The 19,182-nt window shown below is 36.4% G+C and overlaps 2 protein-coding genes across 3 annotated transcripts; both read right to left on the bottom strand.

Moving 5' to 3' along the window:
* Positions 1-705: 705 nt before the first annotated feature.
* On the bottom strand, positions 706-5,509 carry rnf168 (ring finger protein 168). Its single transcript, XM_060888604.1, has 7 exons — positions 5,452-5,509; positions 4,486-4,847; positions 3,965-4,035; positions 3,044-3,214; positions 2,454-2,539; positions 2,241-2,313; positions 706-2,128 (listed from the first exon to the last, which is right to left on the bottom strand). Exons 2-7 carry the CDS (start codon positions 4,811-4,813, stop codon positions 1,487-1,489), a joined length of 1,371 nt encoding a protein of 456 aa, XP_060744587.1. The 5' UTR covers positions 4,814-4,847; positions 5,452-5,509; the 3' UTR covers positions 706-1,486.
* A 954-nt stretch (positions 5,510-6,463) lies between these two features.
* ano7 (anoctamin 7) lies at positions 6,464-17,566 on the bottom strand. 2 transcript variants are annotated; one of them, XM_060888475.1, is made up of 24 exons: positions 17,399-17,566; positions 15,820-15,980; positions 15,433-15,481; positions 14,614-14,762; positions 14,178-14,285; positions 13,364-13,500; positions 12,972-13,029; positions 12,372-12,482; positions 11,992-12,157; positions 11,589-11,679; positions 11,410-11,506; positions 11,183-11,326; positions 10,356-10,493; positions 10,175-10,273; positions 9,812-9,914; positions 9,619-9,730; positions 9,489-9,543; positions 9,268-9,365; positions 9,029-9,174; positions 8,116-8,321; positions 7,756-7,895; positions 7,468-7,558; positions 7,256-7,375; positions 6,464-7,164 (listed from the first exon to the last, which is right to left on the bottom strand). In XM_060888475.1, the coding sequence occupies exons 2-24, from the start codon at positions 15,931-15,933 to the stop codon at positions 7,033-7,035; spliced, it is 2,664 nt and encodes an 887-aa protein (XP_060744458.1). In that variant the 5' UTR covers positions 15,934-15,980; positions 17,399-17,566; the 3' UTR covers positions 6,464-7,032. The 2 variants fall into 2 exon arrangements, with proteins under 2 accessions (XP_060744458.1, XP_060744459.1); XM_060888476.1 differs by having other exon boundaries at positions 15,820-15,976.
* Positions 17,567-19,182: the final 1,616 nt, after the last annotated feature.

The raw sequence follows: 19,182 nt of genomic DNA, 5'->3' as shown, positions 1-19,182 counted from the left end.
TTACAGTGTTGGACTACTGATCCTGCATTTGAAACAAAGGACCACCTACTGTAGCTAACACTGCCTCTAACAGTCAACCGCTCCATTAAATAAATAAGATAAAAATGTACCTTGCTCTGGATAATGGAACCTGCCAAATGCTTAAACGTAAAGACAAACATATGGCCAACAAAATAACATCTTGTTTTTTAAATAAAAATTAGCTTGCTGAATACACGCTTAATGTGTCTCTTGAAATAAGAAGCAATAAGAAGCAAAACAGAACAGCCATGTGTGTATAAAAAGATTAGAAAAAGACTAGATTATGTTTTTCCAGTCTTCAGTTGTACAGTTTTGAGCCTGAGCCTGCTGTAGCCTCAGATTCCTGTTCTGGGCAAACAGGACTGGAAACAGGGTGGTCTTCTGTTCCATCCTGATTCAGTGCAAGACACTGGTGACATTTATTAAGTTTCAAGCAGGCACTTGAGCTTAAAATGACATTTGAGATAAAAATGATCACTTCTGTTATTGTGCAGATAGATGAAACAACCTGTAAATACTTTTATATTTCTAAATATAACTATAACACTATATTTTATATATATATATATATATATATATATATATATATATACACACACACACACACACACATACAGTACACACACACACACAACATAACGGTAGATCATTAAGACCTGTCCTATTTACTGAAAGCACCAGGTCATAAATGGTCACATATTTTATTGCCCATTACTGAAAGTGACACACTATAATATATGATGTCATGAGATGTCTTCTCAGGGAAAAAGATATAATGCAGGGTTGTTTGTCACAATAAGGCATTTCGTTGGAAAGGAAACTATTTCCCACGGTACCAGTGTTCTCTAGGAATATTGTTCTTTGAAAGAAACTTCGGAATATACAAGTATCTGTTCATTATTACAGAATCTGATACATTCTTCAACATTACATTTATTTTTTTTTTTTGCAATAAATGAAACAGACAGATTCGTCTAAAGCCTCTTTTGTGTAATTTCTATATTAATTGTAATATATAATTATTTTGACAGGAATGTCATGTGGTAAAGTGAAGCCGTTGTTTCTTACAGAGTCAAGAATATGAGAAATATCTTAAAGATAATGTAGTTAGACTGCAAGGAATTATTGCTTTCCTTTCCATCAGCATAATACGAAAAAGGCCAAATATTTTCACAACTATTTTTATTCCTTAAAAATAAATGAACTCAAACTATCTTTAGAAAAATAGAAACATGCAACAAAATTCTTTTTTGCAGTAATAAACAGTTTTATCACGTAATGTGTCAACTTTCATAACTGAAGGTTAAAGTTTCAGGATAACATTGAAGCAATCTTTGTGTATTATGCTCTACCTCATCCTTCAACCTGTTCTCCAAAAAAAAGTCTAAATATGGGAGGAGGTGTGCAAAGCTGATAAACATGTAAGGAAAAGGCAATATAGGACTGAGATGTTTAGAGAGCTGGCTTAGCTGCCCAGGCTGGGGAACATTTCAGTAAGGGTAGCTTGCTTTCTGCTCTTCTGCATTGACGATGCTGAAGAAGGAGACAGTTGGGTGGAAACCGCACATTTCCTAGAAGTTTTCGACTCAACCTGGTTGCTGACTCTCTTCGCTTTATGTCCATCTACCTCTTGTCCTGAGGAATGTGGAATACAGGCTTTCTCCATCTTGTTCTCCTCATCTGGACTTGTACTATTGCTGGACGAAGGGATGCTTTTCTCTCTTAGTAGATACCCATTAGCAGAGCCTTTTCTGCGGTCTACAGCGATCTCTCGGTTCAGCTCCCTCTGCAGGCGAAGCGCCAGCCTTCTGTCCTCCTCCTCCTGCAGCATCCGAATCCTCAAATCCTCCTCCTGCTCAGCATGCAGGAGAACAGAACCAACAGGAGAAGGAGGGAAGTTACAGGGCTTCTTACAGACACCAGGTTCAGGCTGTTCACCATCTACACTCTTCCTCTTGGAATAAACGGTGCTTCTGTAAGAAGTGTCGAAGAGTTGTTTACAAGTGTCTGAGTCTGAGCTTGATGTAGAAGGTTTACTACTGGAGTCCAAGCAATGCAGTTCAATGCTGGAGGGATCTATAGAGGTTGGAGGGCTCAGAATGTTCTCCTGAAAAAATTGTGGAAAAAAGTGGAATATAAATATTTTTCTACTGACTAGACATATTTGTACATATTTATTTGAAGACAAACATTTAAAGTCATTTAAGTGCCATAAGCACCTTATTGTCCAAAAGAGTGGAGGATTGTGTGGTCTCACGGTGTGGCGGTGTGTAAGGCACTTGGCACAGATATCTGAAGAACAATTAACATAACTGACTTAGATAAAAGCATACCAATTTCACAAAATTGATTCATCATAACACAAGGAATAAAATGAATGATAAAAACATGCAAGTTCAAATGTAACAGCCCTTTACAACTGAATTATTCACCTCTCAATATGCCCCATGTCAGATTTCTTTTTCTTGGCATCATTCACTTTAATGTGTTTCCGAGTTTCCAAAACTGGATTTGAGTTCTGTAATGATACAACATTGATATATATTTTTTAGTTTTCATGTCTGTACATCATCAAAAGCAGGCATTATTGCTTCACATGCTATTCATGCCATCACATTATAGGTCTTTGGTGTTCAGATTAGCAACCGAGGCTTGACAATGCAGTTTTACAGATTTTACCATGGGGATTAGCATGCAGGTGGATGGTTAACGATCTAACATGTCTATCGTTCACAAAAAACATTAGGTTTAGTTATTTTTGAGGTTACATTTATTTAGTAACTTTAAATTGAAGCCTTATATTGCTGCTTTAGCAAGTACTTCTTTCACTCACAGTGTAAAGAAAATAAATTGTGAAAGCAGGATGAGGCTAAGATCTATGCACAAATGCAGGATAATGATTGTAGCTTCAAAAATCGTGGTGATAACTGAAAATCCTCTGAGTGACAGAAGCTGGATGTTGCTTTAGAAAAACAAAATTTCTCTTCAAAGAATAACAGTGCAAGACTGTTCGGACACCCACCAATTCTTCACTGAGCAATCTTGCTAATTTCTCGTCATCCTCCAGCTGTCTCTCTTCCTGTCTCCTCCTCTCCTCTTCCACTCGATCTTCTTCCTCAGCCAGCAGGCGTTGGATGTATTCCTCACTGGCCCTCCTCTCTGCCTCCTCCAGAGCTCGCTTCTCTTCTACAAACTGAAGGAATAAGAACAGGGTAAATGATGAAGAACCAAAGTTTCTTGAATAAATATTGCTTTACAGAAGCAAAGTATTCAAATATTCCACATGCCATAACTAGCATATGCTGAGGCTTGTGTCAAATCTTTACCATTTTTAAAAGACAACATATTAAATAAACAGTTAATTAAGTACTGTCTATTAGTAGCTTAACTGAACTGTTGTGTAAGTTTTCACAGGCAGCTAAATTGTTTTATAGGAACGATGCTGTTTTGTTTGCTTCACAATTCTCACTAGAACCTTGCTAGAAAACAATCTGTTCACAGCATGTGGCACAAGAAAATATGTGATTATTCTCAGCAAGTGTCTTGACAGTGATGAGCAAAATGATTTAATATACACATTTACTTTTACAGTTGGCAAAATGAATAAATGACACCCTCCACATATATAGATAGATATTCTTAAGATCATAAAGCATGACTTGGACAGTAGCTAAAATAATAATATTATTAGTCTTTTAATAAGTTAATTGTTTCTATGGAAAAAACTCATCTACGGGAAATTGTTGGCCAGACTCTGAGCACAATTTAAGACTAATAAATGGATTTTCAAAACAATGATTAACAAAGTAAAATATATTTATTGAAGTCTCATTTTTTGTGTGAAAAGCATTATTTTTATTTAAGAGCACAATCTGGACTATGTTACTCCCTACATACACAATACTAGTCTCTGATATCTATAAAGTAAGAATAATTCTCTCACCTTGTTAACCTCCTCCTCATACTCTTGCCTGAGTTCACCTGGCAGACTGACCTTGGGCTTTGATATAAACACTGTGGGTAGACAGGAGGGGAAAAAAACATGGGTTAATGAGAATTCAGACTTGTATAATTCTTAAAATTCAGTTCTGTCTGAGTATTAGATCGCCGTGTGGATGCAGTACCAAATCGCGTTACAGGTAATACAAATAAAATGTGTATAACCTTAGATTATGATTAGGTTTGACTCATTATCCTTACACACAAACATTTCCTATATTTGGTCCATATCTTTACACATCTTAATTTATTCTGCTGTGACACATGCTCTGCAAATCAGCTAATTATAAAACCATGAATGAGTATTTATCATTCTGTTAGTACTGGAAATAACAAAAACCGTGAAGATTAACGTGACTTTTTAACAGAAAGATACCGACTGAGGTGTTTCTTGGACGGAATTAACAAAAGATGATATAGAGTAATATTTCTTCATTTCTAATAATCTTAAAATCGAGAATTTACTGTTGACATCTTCCTCTTCATCGACGCCGCTTAATCGGCGCTGGCACTGTGTAGGGAAAGTGTCCTGTATTCGTCTCCACAGCTCTGCGTTCACTAACGTCTTGTTCCTGCCATTGAGTCTTGCCCATGTAGAGACACGCTTTCGGCAGAGAGGACAGCATATATTGGCTTTGTCCACAGTCTCCAGAAAGCAGGGTTTACAGAACGTATGAGAGCACGGCAGTGTGACAGGCTCCAGGAAAATCTCCAGGCAGATGGGACACAAGCAATCTGCCCGGTTCAGTTTCCCATCCTGCACCAACTCTGTGTCTTCTGAAACAGGTGGCATCACACCGGTGTCCTCTCTTCCACCTCAGGATGCTCTGATGAAGGTAGACATGTATGTGTCAATAACACCATATATCAAGACTGTAACCATCACCTTCCTCCTCAAGCTGCCACATCTCTAACACTTCATTCTTATAATTCATGGAACAGCCTCACAGCTCAGCTTTATACAGTTTCTTGATCAAAAGCATGTTAGCTGTTAGCTTTGTACCAGCTGCAATTTATTAATAAATCACCAGAATAGACGTCTAATTAAAAAAAGAATTCACACAGACCTGAATACCATTATATGTCAAATAACACAAATGTATTATTAATTTTATTTATTGAATCACGTTGATAGTTAATGTGAACAATTGTATAAACTATTATACACACACACGTATAAAATTTGTTATTGTACTTACCAAGTTACCTTGCTAATGCTATGCTAATGCTATGCTAATGCTATGCTATGCTATGCTAATGCTATGCTATGCTATGCTAATGCTATGCTTGTAAATTTTCAGGCCAGCCGTAAAATAAAATGAACAAGCTAACTTGTAAGCTAACAACTTTAAACACTGATCATTTTTTGAGCAAGTGGAATAAAACAAACTCCACATTTAAAATCATAGCTAGCTAAAAAAAACTTTTTACCTCAGACAGGCCTAATTCCCAAATATCCCGGGAAAATTCTGTCACTATCTGTGAAATCAGCAACAACAGTGAAGTAAATCACTGTCAATTTAATTTCAAAATAAAAGTACTAACGTTAACCAAGAAGCTCTAAGAGAAGAATAATTCGGTTTTGTATCTACCGTTCATTAGTAAAGTTAAAGTGAAACAAAGTGTCTACTAAAATTTGGATCATTCAGATTGAACAGATGTATAAATACAGGTCCAAATAATTGTTAACATATTCAAGGTTTTTTTGTTTGTTGTTTTGTTTTGTCTTGTTTTTCAAACAAAAGGTGTCAAAAACAATGTTCTTTTATTGTCATTATTTTAATGTGAAGCTCAGAGAACACAACACAAAATACATGAAACTAAACTAAGTGTTTGTGCATAGGCATTCTACACAATCAGTGGCATACACATTTTTGGCAACAGTTTGGAGAAGGATCACATATAGGTATGATGGTCAGGTGTCCACAAACATTTGGCCATAATTCTATTATAATAATTCTATAAATAATTAATTTTATAATTAAAATAACGTTTAAAATACTTTATCCTTGTAACATTTGTGCTTTCATTGGACATTTTAATTGCCCTTAAATGATCATTCTATAACATCTCAGAAAATCATCCAGGCGTTATATTGAAATGCTTAATGGACCCCAGTTTGACTCACAGAAGCACTGAGTTCCAGTTTTATAATAGATTCTATATCGGTGAAGAAGTTTTAACATGTGAAACAAATCTGGAATATAAAAAATAATCTGTTTTTTTTTTTTATAATTTTTGTATTTTATATATATATATATATATATATATATATATATATATATATATATATATATATATATATATATATATATATATATTATTGTTGTTGTTGTTGTTGTTATTATTATTATTATTATTATTATTATTATTATTATTATTATTATTATTATTATTATTATTTTAACCCTATACACATATATATAAAATAATAAAAGTTGTACAGACCACAGCCGCTTATGGTTTAAATGTGAATATGGAAACAGACATAGTACGAAGCAGATACAGGTAATGGCATTGTGTTACATCCCTGCTGTATGCAAATGATCAAATGGGAACATATTGTACATAGATTTCATAACACAATGAATGGTTTTGAAAAAAAAAAAATATTTATTCAGTTTATTGGATGGATAATAATACAGTGTGATTTCACTGAATATTGAGTTGTGTAAAATATAAGATATTGTAACCACTGGATTGCCTTGACTGAGATTGTACAATTGCACTGTATTATTGAGTTCTCAAACTGGGAGTGTCACAATGATCAAACAAGACATTTCTAAGTTGTGCAACTGCCCTTACACGATCAAAAATCAAAGCAAGCAACAGAACTGGTCAGTGCTCAGTGGACTTGAATACATGTGTGAAACCAATTTAAGATTTTACTCTGATTTTTATTTATTTTATTTTTTTGATTGATTTAAATAAGTTAGAACATCCAGACCCTATGTGTGTTTCCTTTAGTCTTATGAACACAACATGTCCACTCATCCATGCCCTGGATAAATGTCAAACATCCTTCGAAGTGTCCTTAGCAGTCACATGTGGCAGAGGGGAGACAGTGTCACGAGGCGAGGCTGTGGATCTCTCTGATTTAACTCTGCTTCGTAATCCAGAGCTTTCTACAACTGCTTCTAAGGCCTTCATATTGACAGACAAGAGCAAAGATTACACTATTTACTGATAAAACATAAGTATTTAAAAAATATATTATCAACCGAGTCAAGTTCACCTGATTCTCAGCCAGAGCTTCTTTAGCCATGTAGCGCTCTCTCTTAATCTTTATCTCCACCTCCTCAGGAACATCAGGAACCATCCAGTCAATCATACGACCAATTAAGAAGACCACATGCTGAAACAAATGTTAAGAGAGAAATATTTTAAATACAAATGCCATGCATTTAAATTGTTAATAATAATAATAACAATGCATATTGTCTTAACCTCAAATATAATGACGAAACCTAGTCGAATAGCCAGCAGATTATAGTACTCAGGAGTGTGATGTCCCCTTTCGTCTCTGAATCCCCGATATCTAAGGATACATATTACAACCTCAGATTACTATTAGCCTTTTTTCTTAATTGTACAAAGAATTTTACACATAAGTATTTCTGTGTTCATTGGAAATGAAGATTTTTTTTAATAGCATAAACAGTTATGCAAACTTCCTCTAATTGTTATCAAATCAACACACTACAACTGTCAACTTTAGTGGAAGAATCTGTCTACCTGCACTGCATATCAGTTTCTGTGAAGTTTTTAGGTGCAAAAGAGAGCGTGAAATCGACGTAGCCTTTCAAAGTGCCCTCAGTGGTGTAGCGATAGTAGAGACGTGGCAGGAAATCAGATGTGAAAGCAATCAGGAAAGCCTAGGAAAGGAACAGGAAGTTAGACACAGCCCAATAAAACAAACAAAAACACATTAAGTTCTCATTAGTGGCTCTGCTGATTATGTTTACACTAAAAGATTATTTTAAAAAACTTTCACAAATCTTCAAAGGATGTTTTAATAATGATTCATACAAGAAACAACAAAATGGAGTGAATCTGTGTTATCAAGTACATTATAATTGTGACAGGAATGCTCACATTGCTAATCACAGCCAGATAGGTGATGATCTCGAGGATTGTAAACCATATTCCGATGTCCTGCGCCCGCTGAGCCACAGGCCTGCGGTACTCACACACAAATTTCTGTGCATCTAGACGTACCTCTACCCAGTTATTCACCAGGGCAAAGAATGGTGCCAAGGGACAAGCCGCCACAAAGATTGTAATGAAACCAAACTGCAGGACTGCAAACAGGAATTAATTAACATCTTTTTTTTTTGTATCTCAAACCCAAATGTCTTCAGTGTGTAGCAAAAACGAAAGAACTGGCCTTACCGTTCCAATACTTTCAGAGGGGATTATATATACTATATATATTCATTGACATCGTGAACTTTTCTGTACAGAGATGTTTATCTAACATTTTTATAGAAATGTTGAGTGTCAGATGTCAATGCTTTGTAAAACAAGTTTGTTTTTTTTACCAAAGGAGTGTAATGAGGATGTTTCACTTTCAGGTTTCTCAGTAATTTGACAAGTTGCATATTCACTTTTGGTTTTGGAGTCTTATTTAATAGTTTTATTTAATAATGAATTAATGATTAATAACAGGGATTCAGCTTTGCATCAGACTGCATCACATACCTATAGCACTGATATTTCGTTATAACTATTTCCTTATAAAAGCAGACCTAGTCATTATTTACTTATGATGTGATTTATCTAAATTTATCCTGCTTTAAAGCCTGTAAACATGGATCATTCAAATTAGAAAGCAGACTTTAATTCCACTTATGCAAATGCTCAAGCAGTACATATAGATAAAAATGTTTGCTCATATAACATTTAATTAACACTTTTTTGAACGTTTAGTTAACATAATGTTAACTTTTAACATATAGAAGCTTTGGGAAAAATTAGTTTGGGAATGATGTCAAATTTAATAGCTCACCCATTTCCAGATATTCATCAAAAAGGCCCTCGCACAACAACAGTCTATAATCTGTTTCCCAGGGTGCAAGACCGTCATCCTCATTGGCTCCCTTTTCACTATGAGCTGGGTGAAGTTTCCGCTTGTGCCACCACACCTTAAACTTACTGTGGGGGTCAAGAGTGGAGACCCGTTTTAAAGTATTTGAAGGAAAAATTCTGAAACCTCAGACCTTTTCTTGTGGAGAAATGGGGACTTACGGGAGAACAAATTCTTGAACATTGTTGATGACTTGTTTGCCAACCATGATGACCAACAGCTCTTGAGCAAGTTCAATAAGACATCCCGAAGCACCACACTGGATGAAAAAAAATGAAGCAGTAAGATCACTGAGACAGCAACTCAAAGTTTCTTGTGTAATGCCTATAATATTCATAAATCATGGTGCCATAGTATCAACATAAATGCAGTTTAAACTCACATCTTCATTTCGAATTCCAAAAAGTGTATTATAGTTTCCAGGATAGCCAACAAACCTTTTAAAAAGTACAGCACATTTAATGCATCTGTTTATTGTCACAAAAAGTAAACAGTGTTTGCTGTACACTCACCTGCCCTTAAAAAATGCAATGTACATAGGAGAAGAGTAGAAGTTCACAAACTGGAAAATGAACACTTTGAGAATAAAAGCATCTTCATATTTGGTCTGAGTACGGTGCATTTCTGTTGAGGGTAAAATAATAAATCATGAGCTTTGTATTATCATAACGAAGACAGATGAAACTTCATTACTTGCACGCTCACCCCATTGGGTCAGGACTTTGGCGAGACGCGTGTAGACTTTAGACAGTAACATAATCACCACCAGATTTAGCACTGAGCCGGTGAGACTTGCTATCCTTCCAGCCTGTAGTATAAACAAAAAGAACAGCATTGGAACAAAACAATAAAACATATTTCTCCAATACCCTGTTTGTTTGTCACTGAGCCGCTGTACAGCCTTTGATAAAAAACACAAAAAACACTGCATTGCTACATAGATTAAAAAGATACTACTACCACTAATAATAATACTATTCAGACATTTTAAATAATAAAAATGATGGCATTCACAAGTAAATAAAAAAGTAACAGTAAATAGAAAAATAAAAGCCAATATGTACTTACAGAGAATATGAAAAATTCATTCTTAGAATTGTAGATGATGATGCTCAGGATGGTCCGGTAGAGAATAATTGCTATCAAGAACATCAAAACTACAACAATCTGCAGAGATCAAGCTTAGTATCAAAATACCAGATGAAACGCTTTGTAACACAAAGATCACTTTTCTGTCATGTTACTTTACCATCAGAATGATGACCATGTTTCCAGTCACTACACGCCGAAAACGGCTAATCTCTGGGAAATGAGGCTCCTCAGCCCCTGTTATAGGGTTACGGACCGTCATTGGTGCCATGGCAGTGAACTCTGGCCTTGGCCTTTCCTAAGATTAAAAAGACGATATGAGGATGTAGCTATAAAAAAGCTACAGCATGTGGAATTAGAAAATGATAATTAGAAGTCATGTGACACACTGCAGTATGAAAGATGGATGTAGTATATTTGACTAAGAGCTGCTTTACATGTTAATCTCCTCTAAGGCCAGTACTTGTTACAACCTAATTTAAAGGTGCAGTATGCGATATGAAGGTGTTTCTAGCTCTATAAAATCATAAGATTTTAAAGATTCCTTAGAGAATGTGTAATCTGCAATATTGACTTGCAATTTATGTGGCTTGTTGGATCATTTCAAGCTTGCATTTAAAAATTTTCTGGGTTAGTTTAAGATGCTTTGAGAGGCAAGTTTTTTCATTTTTTCTATTTAGGCATACACATTTTTACCAGAATTGTGGAAGGCAGGCGGAGGAGAGGGATGCTAATGTTAATGCTGAAAAGCCTTAAGGTTACTTACTGCTCCGTTAATTGGTGAAGACATGTTTTTGCTGATTAGTAGAATGTTTACAGGTACCTCATATTATATTTATATAACATAATTTAATTTATATTCTGTGTCTCTTAAACACAAATACAGATGAGCTCCAATATCAATTATTAAGATTAAGATAATATGGATATTTTTTCTCCCTCTTTCCAATGTGGAACAGTCTACATGCCTATCAAGAGTCTCCTTACCTCCGTCTCCTCAAACTCAGAGCAGTCCCACCTGTGGGATAGGACAGAGCAGCTACGCTTCCAATACTCCAGGAAGGTAACTGCCCAGAGGGACATGAAGATACTGAAGAACACTGTTCCACCATTGTCAAATAATAATCCTGCCTGTGGCAAAATAATGCAAAATATTTGATTATATACAGTACACTAACTGACACAATACCATTCACATAGACACCATAACTCACTTTATAAGTGTAGCAGATGCTGGAAAGGTTCCAGTAGCTGCAGATGTTACAGATTGGACACATGACAATACTGTCACCATTGTTGCAGATCTCATGCCTAATGGAAACATATAATAGGTCAGAAAGTCATAAGGATAAGAATACTCTGCTAATAGTCTAGTGATATAAATATCACTCACGCTGGGACATCAGTAACCATAAGCCAGATTCCAAACAAAGACACGAGGAAGCCTACAACTGCAGCAGGAAGTAACCACCCTGTATAAAATCCTAGAGAGAGAGAGAGAGAGAGAGAGAGAGAGAGAGAGAGAGAGAGAGAGAGAGAGAGAGAGAGAGAGAGAGAGAGAGAGAGAGAGAGAGAGAGGATGTTTAAAGTTACCAACTGTAAGATTTGGGTGGGGTAAATCATGTCAAGCACTATATACATTTTGATAAGAAACACACCCTTTACAAAGCGCCTAATCTTTTTCTCATTAAAGCAAATTACAAGCACTTACTGCACAGTACTGTACACTGGTATATCTTTTGTTTAGGTTTTATTTTTGGTGTGTTTACATTTGCATTTATCTTCATACCACATACCTAACCAGGCAAAGTAGAGTGCAACTTTCTCGCCAAAATATTCTCGGATGTGGTCCAGAGGCTGGTACTTCTTCCAGCAGCCCCAACGTGCCCAATACTCATATAAGATCTGTCTCATGTTCATAGAGTCTGTGTTAAGTGAACTGTTAGGCATCTTATAATGCCCCTTAACAGAAAGAGTAACAAAATGAGTGTAATGGTTAGTATGTAAATCCACAAACAACAATATTATTTGCACTGAACACAAATACAAGATGCCTCATATATATAGTTACACATCGAAAGCGAGAGAGAGAGAGAGAGAGAGAGAGAGAGAGAGAGAGAGAGAGAGAGAGAGAGAGCTCATGGCAATATTACATTTGCATGTAAAAGAGACTCACCTCATGTAAGGGATATGCGGCAGTGAACACATTCTCACTGACCAGCCTGGCTATCCCAACCTCTCCCCTCTTTAATGCTCCAAACTGTGTCCTTGCTAATATCTCATACAGCTGTATGTCAAGAATAAAGGAAATCACCAGTATGTCACATTAGTAGTAGTGATGTTACTCAGTATTGGGAAGATTTTCTTCATGTACAAATGCTAGGTGATCAGTAAGGAAATGTACTGTTGTAGGGAAATTAAGGGGATGTGTGATGGTGTGATGTATTCCACACACACACACACACACACAAAAAGACATTAGCAATTTGCCAATAATTGTTTTTCTAATTATTTAAGGAAATGACAGTATGTTTTAGCATTTACAGTTACATATACAACAGGCTCCTTTTGTCAAATATTGCAGCTACAACACTCCTTTGCATAATAGCCTTAAATCCAGAAATGGTTTGCCATAAAGACTCTTCAGGAGGTTTGAAGGTAGCATGAGATTCTTTAAAATTTAAGCACTAACTGTAATAGAAATTTCAGTCAGGCAACTGATTAAATTTGCTAGCCTATCTGGTTATTGTTAATCCTTTCAAGTAATCAATCTTACAATTTGATGTCTCTGAGTCATCTTGAAGAACACGTCCTTGTTGTCATGACCAAGAAACCTGCAAGGAAAATATGGACATATGTATAGCTAAATAAGCAAATCAAGTAAAATGTGTGTGTATGTGTGTGTGTGTGTGTGTGTGTGTGTGTGTGTGTGTGTGTGTGTGTGTGTGTGTGTGTGTCTGTTTGACTTTAAGGATGTGGTGTCAAAAGCAAACTCTGTGTAAACACTCCTTTGTGTCAACACAGACCCAGAATATATTTAAACTCTACCTTTACATTCCTGCTTCCAGCTTCCAGCATGATCAGATGATTTTTCATTATAGTTAAAAAGACAACCAAAAATCATTTGGCTGGCACTAAAGATCAGAAAATGGCGGGGTGATACTCTACCTCTCCAGCTTGTTTGAACGGAACTGACAGGTGTAGTAGACTGGTGGAGGGTTGGGTACATGCTGAGCTAAGATATCAGGGATGTGTACCTTTCTGAGGAGATTTTCTGACCAGTTGGATTCTTGTGATGTCTCAACCTGTAGAGCAGATCCATCAGACAGAAATAACACCCTTAGACACATGTAATGAATATAAACTATATGGTCAAAACTATGTGAAATATGTGGTTCTTCCCAAATGTTTTACAAAGTATAACTGCACCATTATGTGTGTCTTTGTATGCTGTAGCATTACATTTTCCCTTTGGGGTCTAGCACAAACCTGGTCTTGCATGAAATGCCCCATGCACAAAATAAGGTCCATGATGGTTTGCCGATATTTTTATTGGAGAACTTGAGTCGCCTGCACAGAGCAATGACCTCAACCCCATCAACACCACCTTCAGATCAGTACCTGAAGTACTAATGCACCTCTGCTTAAATGAGCACAAATCCCCATAACCATTCGATTAAATTTACAGCATTTGTAAAAAGCCCTTTTCCAGAGTGACTTACATTTTATCTCATTTTATACAACTGAGCAATTTAGGGTTAAGGGCCTTGCTCAGGGGCCCAGCTGTGGCAGCCTGGTGAACCTGGGATTTGAACTCAAAAACTTCCAATTGGTAGTCCAACACCTTAACCACAAGGCACCCACGTCCCCATAACCACATGCCAAATCTACTGAAAAGCCTTGAAAAATTGACGCACGTCAAACAGATTTTCTGTAAAGTTTCTGTAAATTGTATTCTCCATGTGTGTTCCTCTTGATTCACCTGTAATGGAACCCGGAGGCTGATCTCCTCTGCATAATAGCATAGCACGTTCCAGGGGGCACTCAAAAGTACGTATGTTGTCTTTGTCTTGCCCTGCACAACCTCTTTCTAACAACAGACACATTTAAATAAAACGTTAATAATAAAGTATCAAATATAAAGAGAGCACCGTGTTTTAGATATTTTTATTTGACAAAACAGTTATTGTTATTCATAATAATGAAATGACCATTTAAAATAATAATGAAATATCAGCTGCAGTACTAAATTAAGCATTCTCACTAAATATATAAACAAGTTTATTTCTTCAGAAATATACTATATATGTATACAGCAGCTATCTAGCATGTTTTGGAGTGCTTATCTGCACTCATGTGTGCTACATAGCATGACTAATAATAACAAGTTGAAACTGACCATGATACGCAATACTGACCATCTCCTGATGCAGACCAGCAGTTTGCAACCTGGAAAGGAACTCCGTCCTCCACTTCCTGTGGATAACATTGGTAGTGCTGGATGATTTATCTTCTGGTTCATCAGGCTTTTCTTGAGACATAGGCTCTTCCCATACCAGCACGAAATCTGTTAATATTTCAGAAGAATGATTATTATGAATACTGTATATACACTGTGTTATGCTCATACCATGTAACAAAACTGAATCATTGTGCATTACAGCATAACAGCGCTAATTCAAAACCCATATATGGGTTACCACATATGGTAAATATGTTTGCCATATATTAGATTTGGGGGGGGCACGGTGGCTTAGTGGTTAGCACGTTCGCCTCACACCTCCAGGGTTGGGGGTTTGATTCCCACCTCCGCCTTGTGTGTGTGGAGTTTGCCTATCTCAGGCGTCATCAGGCATCAAGGCAGGATACACCCTGGACGGAGTGCCAACCCATCGCAGGGCACACACACACTCTCATTCACTCACGCAATCACAAACTACGGACAATTTTCCAGAGATGCCAATCAACCTACCATGCATGTCTTTGGACCGGGGGAGGAAACCGGAGTACCCGGAGGAAACCCCTGAGGCACGGGGAGAACATGCAAACTCCACACACACAAGGTGGAGGCGGGAATCGAACCCCCAACCCTGGAGGTGTGAGGCGAACGTGCTAACCACTAAGCCACCGTGCCCCCCGATACTTGACTAATGGACTGGAATTAAGAACATTTAGTAACATTTATTTTCCACATACAAACATACTGTACTATTGAAAAACATCAAATGCAGACTTACCAACGCAGGTGACTCCATCACTAAACACATTCCTATCCTTTTGAGGTGACTGTGGAGGATCCATATGTCATACGTTACTACTTAGATATACAGCAGACCAAACTAGACACTTCATTCAACCACTTGTTTAGCCAAAGTACACTGAATATAATACAAGGGTACACAATAAAGGTATTATGTCATGTGCTAGCAAGTATGCAAAGCAACAGGAGAGATTAAAATTTTTAAAGCATAGATTTTTTTTGACAGTGCTGAGCCTCTGTAAAGCCACATGCAAACTAATCACTTATTATTTAAAAAAAGCTCAGAATGCACTTACAAATCAGGGGAACTAACAGATCCATTTTTCCTACTCTCTGTTTCTCAAACACACACACACACACTTACTCCACCCATGTCCATGCTTCCGTAGTTATGTTCAGGGAGCTCTGACAGGGTGATCAGAGTTGTGCTGTCTTCCACTTCACCCTTCTGCTTCATTACAGTATATCCCTCCAGCATTAGCCAGCACTCCTCTTCTTCACTTATCCTCCAACCATATAATCTCACTAAAAAACATGCCAAAATGGCCTGCATGTTAGAAGTAAGTGTTTAATCCATCATCACATAGTAACCACAGAAGGTTCATGGGATTGAAAATATTAACCAACAGATAAGTTTGATTTATTACAGTAGGGTTGAGTCAACAGCTTAGATAAAATAAACCTAATTAGCAATGGTACTTGGCATAACAAATGTAAGCAGATCCCCAAAGGAAACAATGAGCAAACAATTCCCCATTCAGAGGAAACATGAAGACAAAACACACAAACCACGTGCCAAGTCCAAAGATGTGAGCCACTTGCTGTCTTTCTTTCTCCTGGGACTGTGTAACACACTAAAAGCTCTCTGACTCACCATCTGTGCCAGTGTTTTGACACTGATCAAAATATATCTTGTAACACACAATGCAAGCTAGTAGAAATATCAACAAAATTCACAACCTCTGAGCACAGAAGAGGAAATAAAATGTACCACTGAAAAGCCAATGAATGAACAAATGAACATGAAAAAATAAATCTGGGTTCTACATCACCATATTAGATTTTACATGTGTAATATTATGTAGTAGAGATCCATAATTTTGGTCATCACTGTGAGGATTTATATGTCGACAGATATAATTGTTGTATGTTATTTTCTATTCAATTTTATTTATTTTATATTAAATGTCCCTCAAACATTAACATCAACATGGTCTGTCTTATATCCTGACAAATTTTGCTTTTAGTTAGACAATTACTGAAAAAGCTACAATATATTTTAGCAGCGAATGACTATGCAATTACAGTGTGCTATATTAAGTGTAAATTGCAACACTATTAAACATGGTAGCTTGATGAAGCCTGAGGAACTTAGGTGAACTTAGTCTCTTTAACTCAACTGGTCATGACAAGTTTTGGATATTGAACAAGGTTTGTAAGTTTTGAAAGAAGAAACCTAAAGTAATCCATCATATTGACTACCTGTAAGTTGAAACAAAGATGATCTTCAAGTTGAGTGTGCTTATGTTTTTAAGGCGGCAGATGAACTTTCTTTACTAAGTTTAGATCTTGAAATGTCTCACAGTGAACGGTCACTAAAGTACTGTAAAGCTGTTAAACTATTTCAGTACAGTAAGTCTTGATACCAATATAATGAAGATGGTCTGCCAATTGCATAATAAACTATTAGTGTCACTACATTCTTCTCATTTGGCTGTGGGATGTGGGTCGTGCAGGAACCTGTGTTAATTCAGAGAGTTCTCACCACAGTACACAAATCAAATTGCACTCATTGCCCTCACAAGTACAGAGTCAATGTAAACCAGTCTGTAAACAGATAGCTGCCGTTTTGATAGCTTTAGTTACATGACAGCCAAATATTTTCCCACAATATTTACATTTGATCTATTATTTGGCCACGGTTTCACTTGCTCATTGCTTACCTGTTGCTGACTGCACTTTCTCTTCCCCTCTGCTCTGTTCCTCACCTTAGGATGTTTCCTCCACGAGTGTATTTTTAATAGGGAATGGACTACACTTTCAGAGAGTGGAAGCACAGGATGTGGCACTCACTATAACCCTTCTCCTCAAAAAAGATTAGCTCTTAGGCAGTGAAAAATTATGAGGATAGATTCCGGGGGAGTGTTTCATCCTGTTTGCTGTTAAGGAGGAGTCTCTCAGCTCTACACACACACACACATACACACACACACACACACACACACACACACACACACACACACACACACACACACACACACACCTATACTCACATTACATTAAAAAGTTATAGAATCCAGATCATTACAAGCTGATGAAAACACTAAAACCGGATGTGTAACCCCTGCAGAGTATTTGTTTCTCAAAAATCTAATATCTCACTTATCTCGTGCCTAATCTAGTCTGAAGTATTGTTCTTCAGAAAGGAAAGATTGGGCATGTTTTTTTTTTTCTTGACTTACAAGCAGCACTTTTATTTTCCATAATTAGGGACTGCTGGACCCAGAAGGCCAGGGCTATTACAGAATTAAAAGCATTTCAAATAACACCAAAACTAATATATAATATAAATAGGAAGTAGCATGAACTCAGTTGTGATACATGGATGCACAGGAAACTGGAAAAAAGATCACATTTAAGATCACCTTCCCAGCTAGCATGACTTTCCAAGGCCAACATGGGATAAAAGTTTGGTTTTGTTACTTTTGCATATGGGCTGTAAATGCATTTGCACATGGGCTGAATTTTTTTTTTTTAATTTAAATTTTTTTTTAAATGTTGATTCCTCATGAAAAATACTTTATATTTACTTTATATTGACATTTATTATGAGCCACTTCAGGCTTATATAACAGCCTGACAGGATTATTTTTTCCATTTTTTCTTTGTTCTAAATAACCTTTTTTGTCTGAAAATGGTCAGACCAACCTCTAGTCTGAAAAAGGTCTCAACAATAAACCTAATTATATGGACTGTGCATACACTTGGCTGGAATATCAGGCTAATGTTTCTTACCACACACACACACACACACACACACACACACGAACGCGCACACGCACACGCACACACACACACACACACACACACACACACACACACGAACGCGCACACGCACACGCACACACACACACACACACACACACACACACACACACAGATCCCTAATATTTAGCTAATAAATAACGAAGCGTGAAAAAATTCTGTTCATTTCATTCAGTTTATTTGTGTAGCGCTTTTAACAATTTTCTACTGTCTCAACGCAGCTTTACAGAAGTATGGAAACAGAAGAGAGAGAAGAGGAAATAAATATATAATAATAATAATAATAATAATAATAATAATAATAATAATAATAATAATAATAATAATAACAATAATAATAAATAAATAAATAAATAAATAAATAAATAAATAAATAAATAAATAAATAAATAAGGATAAAATAAATAAATGAATATAATCGTTTAAAGTTTAAAATTAATTTTAAAAAGATTAACTTAAAATTTATGATACTATATATCTATATCTATCCCCCAAAAAAATTTGCCAATAAACATTAAACTTCAACTTAGTTCAACTGAGTGAGTCAGACTTTGGGACTTTTATTATGAAAAGTAAGAAAGCGGTTTCATGCTTCCCTTTTCACGCTTAAAAAATAATTAGCGGGAATCCCAGCATGCGGTGATGTGAACTTGAGGGTGTTTATCTATGTGAAGTAACTGTT

The sequence above is a fragment of the Tachysurus vachellii genome, chromosome 15 (assembly GCF_030014155.1).
Source record: "Tachysurus vachellii isolate PV-2020 chromosome 15, HZAU_Pvac_v1, whole genome shotgun sequence".
Taxonomy (NCBI): domain Eukaryota; kingdom Metazoa; phylum Chordata; class Actinopteri; order Siluriformes; family Bagridae; genus Tachysurus; species Tachysurus vachellii.
Note: the sequence above shows the minus strand (reverse complement) of the source record. Positions and strands in the feature narration are given on the sequence as shown.